Source organism: Hyperoodon ampullatus, assembly GCF_949752795.1.
Source record: "Hyperoodon ampullatus genome assembly, chromosome: 2".
In the NCBI taxonomy this organism is placed as follows: domain Eukaryota; kingdom Metazoa; phylum Chordata; class Mammalia; order Artiodactyla; family Ziphiidae; genus Hyperoodon; species Hyperoodon ampullatus.
This window is the reverse complement of record NC_136915.1, coordinates 120,482,572-120,493,046: the sequence shown is the minus strand read 5'-3', so window position 1 is coordinate 120,493,046 and position 10,475 is coordinate 120,482,572. Positions and strand designations below refer to the sequence as shown.

Below are 10,475 nucleotides of genomic sequence, written 5' to 3'. Positions count from 1 at the left end.
CCACTTAACAGCCCAGCTTCTGGTCCCAGAACTCCTCCTCCTCTAAAAAAATCATCTTCGCGAAAATGAACATTTGTTTTATTAAGAACTTTACGTAGAATCATGCATGAAGTACCAATTTTCAAAACTTGGAATATGGTATGGAACCAGAGAATCTCAGAACTCTGTAGGACGCAATGGGTCGTGTACTGTAACCTCCTATTTCATTGTGTTTCAAACTCTTTGTGGTAAAAGACCCGCTTTGTTTTTCAAAGCCATCCCAGATGGGTACTTTTGTAATATACAATAAAAATAAATTACTAGAAAAATGAAATAAAACGCAAAAGGCATACAAGCCCCCCCCCCCTTTTTTTTATTAGCTTCAACAGATGATACTCTGCCAAACTGCTATAAAAAGCTTACTTTAGGTTTCTGGATTATTGTGGACTGGTAACAATGTGACCATCACCAGTCCCGGTCCACACTAAGGAATACTGCGCATCGTGTATCAAACTCTGTGGAACATACTTCATTTCATAGCCTCTTTCAAAGTTTTAGTTATTTATGAACAGCAGTGATCTCTGAAAGATATGACTGAGATCATTTATATTGGCTTTTGAATACCCTAGAGGTTTTGATTAATTTGGTATCAGTTTAGTATGAGATAAATCTTATACCAATAAAATTAGACTGAAAGAATAAATGTGATTATTAAAAATTTGATTTCTAAATTATCAATTCTTCTTTATTATTTGGGTGAAACTCAGCTCCTATCCTTAATCCCACTTTCAACTATTCTAAGAGGCCACAATTTAATAATATTTTATCAAAGTCCTGGGGTAAAATTAACCCCATGTTGGGCTGCACCCTGCAGTCTTGCAATCCTTGCAACTGCCCAGTTGCTAGACCAAAGAAAGAACTGGAAGTCAGCTACAGAGACATCAATGATTTATTGCACAGGGAACCTTACAAGTCAGAGGCAATGATCCTGGAGTGACACCCCACTGTGTATGGCCAACAGCAGGCAGGACAAGGCAGCAATCTTCGCTACACAGTGGAGGAGAAGGTTATCAGTAATAGGGGATTTGACATCAAAAGAGCTCCTTGGTTGCCAGAGGGACTGCTGGAAGGTCTTGTTCTTTGGGTTAGCAACCATTGCAAGGGCCAGATTTTCTTGTTGATGATCAAACATACTGGTCATCCTGGTCCTCGGGCTAGAACAATAGTTAGCTGGGGGTTGGGCTGATCATAGAGGTAGTTACTAATTAAACTTGCAGCTTAGGAGAAGGAGGCAGTCATGTGCATAAGGTAAGGGTGAGGCAGGGCCAGGTAGGGCAGGGCTGTACAGAGAGCAAGAGAGCGGCCATCTTATAAGGCCTGACGGTACACCCCAAACTTTAGAATCTAGACCCAAAGTCTCCTTTTAGAGTGTCCTAGAGCTCAGAGATGACTTGCAAAACGAATAAGAGAGGGGACACAAGGGTTGTGTGGCTATCCTATGAAAAACTCATTCCTACAAATAAGGTGAAGATGCATCATCTTCACAATCTTAAGATGACAACCAGTGTAGGACTGACTGTGACTTAAGTGAAGGCCTGAAGACTTCAGAGCAAGACCAGCAGTCTCTCCTTCCATCATGATGTCCATCCAAGCCAAGTGAGGAAACTTCGGTCTCCTCTTCCTTCTTTCAAATAAAGTTGCTACTTTCAAGGTTCTGCAGCCTTTGAAAGACAGGCTGAACTGCTAGAGGTGCCAGAGAAACAAGGAGAATAGAACTCTGTTGATGACAGATATTTAATTTTGTATTTTAAAAATATTTTATCACATGTAGGATACTGCTCAATAAGTCATAATGCATTTTTATTTACAAGTAAATGTAATTTTTTTTATCATCTCAGACTAGTCACCTTGAGTTTGTATTGTTCATGGACTATTTTCCTGGAAATATCAGAAGGAAACACTGTACACAGTGATCCCATTTATCCCAATCCTTGGCCCCATGACTGGAAAAGTAAATGTAGCCGCTTTACCTTTGACTGTCTATTCACTACTTCATATAATAAATCTGCCTTTACCCTCAACCCTGAAACTGATCTCTGATTTATTTTATCGTGCCTGAAATAGCTCTTAGGTAGATAAAGATGAGTAAAGTTATCTTTAGCCTCCATAACAGAGCTCTGTTCTGGGCCCTTATAATTCTCTCCAGAACTAACTTCCCTCTGGTTTGCAAACAGGGGCAAAAGAACAGCTGCCAGTAGGGTCATGTGATTTTTCTTGTAGATATCGTTCATCTCTTTTTTTCTTCAAATCACTATACAACCAGCCTGGTGCAAAACTACTTTGAGAGTGGGATTTTACCCATTTCATTAAATAGTAAAAGGTCATATGTTGCTTATACATAAGAAGCTATTGCTCTGGAGGACTCAAGGACCAGAGGATGTTATAAGTGTATATATTACTTTTTCAAATGCAAATGAGTATAAAATTATAAATGGAGATATATCAGTTTTCTAGTTCTTAGCACTTGAAAAATGTAGTGCCCTTCAAGTTGTTAGTTAAAATGTAAAAGAGCAGACATAATCTCCATCCTCAGTAACAAATTATATTTTCAGATATATGCATAATATGTATCTATGGCTTATCACGTATGGACGCAAATGTATCACTCATGTCTACCTTTAAACTTAGGCAATAGGTGTTGAGAATAGAATTGTACCTCTTTGAGCATCTCTGCTGTTCCTGTTTTCTTTCTCCTTCACCCCCAATACCCCACTCTCACTACACAGATACTTGAACACCTGGCCTTTAGTCCTGGAATCAAACCAAACACTCTGGTGGTCAGAGTGTACATTTATGAGCCCTATGGTTATTCTCTGGGAATTTATATCCATTCCCTTGCCTACTATGGCTGTCACTGAAAAAAAATAAGTTCATATTACTCAGATTATTAAAAGTATAAATGTATTCTTCAGGGCCCAGGTAAGACATATGTTGTTTTGGGTGGTTCCATCCTACTCTCTATTATGAAGACTGAGTCTGTATTCTGGTTGTTCATAGTTTTTTGTTGCTTTTTGTATGCGTGAGCAGTCTTGAGATAGACAATATTTGGATTTAGAAGGGATTTCTGTGTATCATACAAGACAACTTTGTAACAACAATAATAAAGTATCCTTAATTCTCGACTAGATTCCCTAGAACTGGACCAATGTGAAAACATAAAATCCCAATCTCTAGTATGTTTGGATATGCCAGGGACCAAGGTGATTTTCTTCCAATAAATAATCAACTAATATATGCGAGGCCTACGTAAATAACCCTCTGTTAGATAACCCTCAACAAACAGGCACCCACACCACATACACCCCTCAACTGTGTCCCCACCCCCCATCACTTCTCCAAAAAGGATGTAAGGGAATAAGGAGTTAAGGGTAATAAAACCCAGAAACAGTGCTATTTTCACAGAAAAAAGGATCCGTCAGTAGCATATTTCTTTAATCATCATTATTTACAATTTATCATCTGACAGACTTACAGAGAATAAATAAAGAAAAGACAATATACAATTGGTATATCTCATTTCTTTTTCTAATACAGAGAATTTTTATGCATTCTATTTTGGAATGACTAAGATAGTTTTAAGCAAAAATTAAATCAGTTTGCTATTTACCCCTTGACAAGACACATCATCCTCCAAAGCCTGCAGAATAAAGCCCAGATGTTTCCTCCTCATAGGAAGAGTGCACCACATTGCTTCAGAAAGTCAATCCTCAGAAAAAGTTACCAGACAACGGGGTAGAAGAATAGGATATCATGAATAGTAAAGGACATAAAATGAATAGGCTAGATTACAAACTCTTGGTGCGTTTGTAGGAATCCACTCAACTTTCAATTATTTCCAAGCCTCTTTTCAAGAAAACAGTTTTTCACTGCAAGTGATTACCTTATCCCTTTGTGCTTTCCCTTGAGTCTCTTTGCAAATTCCTTTACAGCAATTGTGAATGTGGGTAAGCATGTGCTAGCTTGGGACTCCCATCTTTCTCCTTTGCAGGCCCGTGAAGTTATTGACAAGGTGTTTGCAAGAGAAACTAAAAATCTTGTTCCAAAAGAGCTGGGTTTGGGGCCAGGGTCGCTCCCTGCTCTTGATGGGGTGCCATGTAGAGAAGTACCTTGCATTTCTGTCTAAATACCTCAAAGAATAAGACATTTCCTAGATCAATTTCACCATCAGTAAACCTAGAAATGGAGGCTGTAACTTACAGGTACAAGTCTGGGCACTTTTTCCTCTTTCCTCCTTTGAAAATAAACCCTCTACATTACAGCAAAGCAATTTTCTCTAAATTCACCCTAGTTATGCTGGATGACAAGTTTCTGCTTCTACCTTTTATTCATTCAAAGAACAACATTCGGCAAATATTTGTGTTGTGCTCACTATGTGTTAGGAACTTTACAGGACATGGGGTATACAGAGTTGAACTCACGTATAATCTTGTGACCCTTAAACAGGGCAGCTTAAAAATACCATCACAAAACTAAAAGCTGTAATCCACAAAACCAGAGTTTCAACTCCCCTATCCCCTCCAAACCTCTGGGCTACAGCTGCAACCTGTAGGTTGCAGCTGTATTTGCATTTAATTTGGTCCAATGTGGTTGCTATTCCATTTAAGAATAGTCTTTTAGGCAAATGAAACTTCTCTACTATTCTGAGAATAGTGGTTTGCTACTCACTAGGGGTCTCTACCATTGTACTCTATTCCTTCCAAAAGCTCTCCCTGGTGTCATTAATGAAGTGTCACCTTAGCTCTTGACCAAAATACTGATTTATTCTAAAGTCCTCTCCTTGCCATCATACAAATCCTACTCGTAGGAACTGCAGAAACCACCTATAATTAATTTCCTTCTATCCTAGCTAGTGAGCTGTGGGTCTTTCTGTCCTTTGTGTTGCCTGATTTTTCTAAGGTGTTCTTGAATTGTTTCAGATGCTGAACAGCCAAACTAGTCGGAAAATGTGGAAACAGTCTAGGTAGGATATTGCTTATTGATAAAGGAACAGATTAATTTGTTATATTCTCTTTAGGATTTTATAGAATTGTATCCAGACAACGTCTTTCCTGATGCAACCAAGAAGACCAGGTTACAAATCAGCAAGGGTTAAAACTATCCAGAAATAAAATGTGTACATGGGAAGAACTGGTGAAATCTGAGTAAGATCTGTAGTGTAGTTAATAGTATTATACCAGTGTCAATTTTCTGGTTTTGAAACTGGACTATGGTTATGTAAGATGTTATCAATGGGAAAGCCTGGTGTTAGGGAAAGGCCACTCTATACTATTTTCTTGTGAGTCTTAAAGCATTTCAAAATAACAGGTTGAAAAAAAAAAAAAGGATACAGCAACTAAACAAACTACCCACCATGGCCTCAGCCAAGCAGTGTAGCTAATTGTAGCAGAGAACTCAAAATGCCAGAAATCCAATAAACATTAACCATTCCAGTCTCTTTCCATCTCAATTTAGCATTCCAAGACATTTACCAAGTGGAAAAGACATTCATCTGTTTCTATAAAAATGTTAAATTTTAATTCAGAAGGAAATTCCAGCATAGATCTGGATCTGTGTCTTCCAGAAACCTACCATATGCACTGCCAGAGGTCAGAGGTCTTACTGAAAAGACTAAGATGGCAAATTCCTGGTCTATAAACTCAATTTAGGATCAAAGCCTTACTACCTCTATACTGGGAGTAATTTAAGACTTAACTGTAATTTTCTCCATTTTTTTGGTATATTTGGGCAAAACAGATGCTATTCTGTTTTAGACTATTTCCTTGGAACATCTTCATCTCTTTCCCCTTCTTCAGTTCTCCTTTACTCAAAACATACGGCTTAGCCCCACATCATGGCTTTCTTGTAGAAAGTCTGGATGAGACTAGAAAAACACATGGTTCCAACATGGCATGTACCTCTTTGTGCAGATATCAAACAAGATTTAGTCTAGTTTAACTTAAGCCTGTTGTTCCAATGTTTCCCTGTGGCTTTTCTAGGCACAACAATGATGAGCATTATTTAAAATGGATTTCATTAACAGAAGCAAAGAAGGGAACACAAAGCCTCATGAGCTAACATAAATTCCCCATCTCTTGGTCTTCATTTCCAAAGCAGCACTGGGAAAGCCATGTCCTGTTCAGACAAAGAGTTGATTTCTTCTCACCACCATCAAACCCCAGTACCTGAGGTGGTCTAGAACACACGTGTTCAAACTGCCTCCCTCTCCCACTTCCTGTGAGATGAAAAGGTCATTCCTTGGTGGTTGCTTGTGTGTTTTTATGTTCATGCTGGGCTTCCCTTTTCTTAAATCTCTGAAAAGCTCCCTTCCATGTCATACTCTGCACCTGACTTTTCATTTTTTAAATAAATATTTTTATAATCTCTATCATCCAGAATTGCTTCTCTCTCCATATACATCTATCTTTTATCTTCAACACACTTACTTTCTGTCCTCTCTCGGTTCTCTCTTCAGAGAGATCTGCTTTCATGCTTCAGAATGGATTCTCAACAGCACCCTCTGTGTCTATCTTGCTTGCCCTGACCTCCCCCATCCTTCTCATGCACTCTCCATTATCCTTTATTATGTAGCCTTCTTTCTAACTCCCACATGCCCCGTCCAGTCACATGCACGTTCATTTATTCATCCTTTGGTCCATTTCCATACAATGCCCTTTGTCATATAGTCTTATACATTTGCAAGTGATCTTTCCATAGCATTAAAACCACATTTCCCCCTCAGGGGCCTCTTTCTACTCCAGATCTTTTCTTAGCACGTATGTGTCTGGACAGCACATCAAGATTTGGACTTAGCTATCAGCACATCCACCAGCAAAAGTATACATTTAAATCTGACTACCCCAAAACCACAATCTGTACATAAAATATTTCACATATATCATGAAGAGGATAACTTCCTAGAAAGGTAACAAGGCCCCACAGTTTCTCATCCCTTTTCCTATCTCCTTTTCTACATAATTCCCAGCTTCATTCTTCTAATTTGGATTCCAGCTACCTTTAAAGTCTACATACTAAGCCTTCGCCATTGCACCCTGTTGGGTCTCTCAGATTTGTGCTGCTAAACTCGATGGGTCTGACTAAGGGAGAAGTTAAAACTGTATCTGTAGTACAAAAGCCTTAGCGCCAGAAAATGGTGCCTTCCTCATCTCAGAAAAAGATAACTGTACCTGACAATACACATTTGCCAGCTGCTTGAAATAGATTACCTCTATGACTCAAAGCCAGAAAAATCCAGACATACTAAGTTCATTTTAAATATGATTTTTTATGGGATCATGAAATGCAGTGTATTGATGCAGAATTGTAAAAAGAAGTAAGTGGAGAGATATTAGGTGAAGGAAGGGAAAATTATGTCTTTCCTCTTGCCACATAGGAAGTCATGGCCTGGTCTGGATGTACTCCTGCCAGAAGTACGTGGATAAAGGAGAATAAGCTACAGGCCCTGATTTCAAGTCCCTATGATTCTACTGAAATGGAATGATTAACGTGTCAACTTGACTGGGACATGTGGTACTCAGATTAAACATTATTTCTGGGTGTTTCTGTGAGGGTGTTTCTGGATGAGACTAGCATTTGAATTGGTGAACTAAGGCAGATTGCCCTCTCCAATGTGGGTGGGCATCATCCAATCCAATGAAGCCCTGAATAGAAGAAAAAAGTAAGGGGGAGTTTGCCCTCTCTGCCGGACTGCTTGAGCTGACACATCAGTCTTCTCCTGCCCTCAACTGGGACTTATACCATTGGCCTTCTGGTTCTCAGAACTACACCACCAGCAGCTTTCCTGGATCTCCAGATTGCAGATGTCAGATTGTGGGACTTCTCAGCCTCCATAATTGTGTAAGCCAATCCCCCAATTCCATATACATATATAGTCTGTTAGTTCTGTTCCTCTGGAGAACTCTGAATAATACATGAAGTTAACACTGATCATGGGAAGGTACAGAGTGTGGCAGGTCCCAAGTATAAAAGAACATGTCTGGCCCTGCATATATCAAATGAGATAATGTATGTGGTACACTACATGGTAAACTTTAAAGCACTGAACAAATGACAGGTGTTACTATTACCACTATTATATTGGCTTCCCTACATGATCTCTTTTGCTGACCACGATCTTCAGAGCAGGAGATGATCAGATAACTGAGTCTGCATCAATTGTAGATCCAGTTATCTGATGAGCACTGAACATATCAGAACTGGAAGAGACTTCAAGACCACCTCATCTAACTTGTTCCAATAAAGAAACAAAAGTCCAGAGAAGCAAAGTGACTTGTCCAAGATGATACACTTGGCTTAAGGCAGAAATAGGGTCAAAGCTCCCAAACTGATGTTCTCTCCAAAGTTAGTCCTGGGAGACACTGAAGACCAGACTCACAAGACAACCATGGAGAAAGGGTATTTTCTAGGGGAAGGAAGATGACCTGCAAAATGAACCTTGGGGATTGGGGATTTATGCTTCTGCTGTGGCCTGGAGCAACGCTGAAGGCTGGACGGGGGGAAACACTCAAGTTCCTGAGAGACTGTGTAGAAGGTGGGCTGGGTGAAGGCAACAGAAGCAGACCCAAGGGGTCAAGTCTATTTCTTCTAAGTTTGGGAAGCTTATATTGTGATCTTTTCTTGTTTCTCCTCAGAGGGAATTGAGGGTTCTCTTTCCCTGTTTCCTACTAAATCTGAGGATCTGTGGAGTGTGAAAGCTCAGAATCTGTTCTGAGGGGACTCTCATTTGACAGTGTTATCAGTATCCATGGATTCTGAAGCCAGAGACTCAAACTTTCTTTTTCTGCTGTTCATACCATCTCCAAGGCAAGAGTGTGAACACCAAGCAGCAGCAGCGCATGACTCCTCCATACTCAACCTGCTCCTCTCAAGGGACTCCTAGGGTTAAAAGGATATTAAACATCATCTCCCACAACCACTTATGTTTGAAACCCTATTGACAAAAGGACAGTGACAAAGGACTCCCCATCTCTGGAGGCAGCCCATTCATCCTTGCATGTTCTACCTCTGGTTATGTTTTCCCTAATAAGGAGTGGAAACCAATCTCCCTGTAACTTTCCCTCATTGGTCCTCAGTCAACCCTTTGGGAATGCTCAGAACATATCTATTCCCTATTGTACATGACCTTCAGATTTATGCCTGAGAAATTCAATCACCAGCCCTTGGGTTCCATTGGGTATTCATCCATTAAAAGAGTTGGAAGATTTGGAGAAGATGAACCAAAAGGCCTAGGATCAAGATATCAAAAAACAACAGTTTATACTGACTCAAAATCAGGCTCTCACTAAAACACACACCTGAAAATGTCTGAACAAGACAAGAGGAGGACCCTCTGCAGAAATGGATATCACATCTGTTACCTGTCCTCCACAGGTCTCTTTTCCTGTGTCCATTCTCTATTCAAGAATACTTCCATGCACGAAGCTTTTTTTTTTTTTTTTTTTTTTTTGCCAATGACGATTCCTGTTCATTGAAGTAGATATTCTTTCCTATGTACATCCTCTGTATTTCCTATGCATATAGATCTCAACCCTGATCCCTGCCCATGAACAAACAAAACACCCATTCAAAGAAGCTGGGTTTTTTCAAGCATGTTAACATCTACTTGGCCAGGAGAGGAAAATGCAGAGTTCAGGACATGTCTACAGGCCAAATTAGGAAATTAAACCATTGGTGACTAGTTACTGAATACCATTTCATCAGATTCTCCACACTTACCAAGTATTTTCCCTAAGTCTAATCTCATGTTTCCTAAGACATTACTATTCTTCAAGTTTTTCTTTCTGAAACCATTTTTTAAAAGATGACATGGAAAACATATTGTAGAATCTGCACATTCATAAACACAAGCATATTTAACCTTTATAAATTATGTCAATTATCTAGCCTTTGTTATCCAACTTTTTCAGTATATCAAGTAAGATTCTTTACTAGATTTTATCTGCCCTATTCTGTCCTAGGCTTTTTTTTTTTCTTTTTAGTTCTTTAATGTAAAAAAAGTATATATGTGTCGGGGTAGAGAGTGGGGGAGTGGAGTGGAGGGAGACGAGGGACAGAAAGAGATAAAGGCAAACAAGCCTCTGTCTCTCAGGTCCATTCAATGTCCAAATGGAGTGGCTTAGGCGTGGGTGAGTGGTAGGTCTTGTGAGGAGGACCTGTTGCCAGGCATTGACAGCATCACTCGTCCCCTTGCTGAAGAAGCAGAAGGTGGATTTCCTGGAATGAGGGACGGTGCTTGGTGTCTCTTCTCCAGCAGCTGAGCATCAGCTTATACACAGAGTCAGGGCAAATGGCAGGCTGGGGGAGGTAAGTCTTTGGAAAGAAAAATGAACAAAAAATGAGAATATTAAGAAGAGCGCAGAGAAAGGAAGAGCAGTTGCATCATAGTATGATTTGCCCACTCCCCATTTTCTTGGACTTGGAAAGTGAAATGAATGGGGTGT

At 39.7% G+C, this 10,475-nt stretch overlaps 1 protein-coding gene across 1 annotated transcript in view; it reads right to left on the bottom strand.

The window, feature by feature from the left end:
* Nucleotides 1-8,507: 8,507 nt before the first annotated feature.
* Nucleotides 8,508-10,475, bottom strand: part of DDR2 (discoidin domain receptor tyrosine kinase 2) — a 53,283-nt gene continuing 51,315 nt past the window's right edge. Inside the window, exon 16 of the mRNA XM_079696766.1 lies at nt 8,508-10,344. Within this exon, the coding sequence (XP_079552892.1) occupies nt 10,210-10,344 (135 nt within the window). The 3' untranslated portion in view covers nt 8,508-10,209. The remainder of the gene's footprint in view (nt 10,345-10,475) is intronic.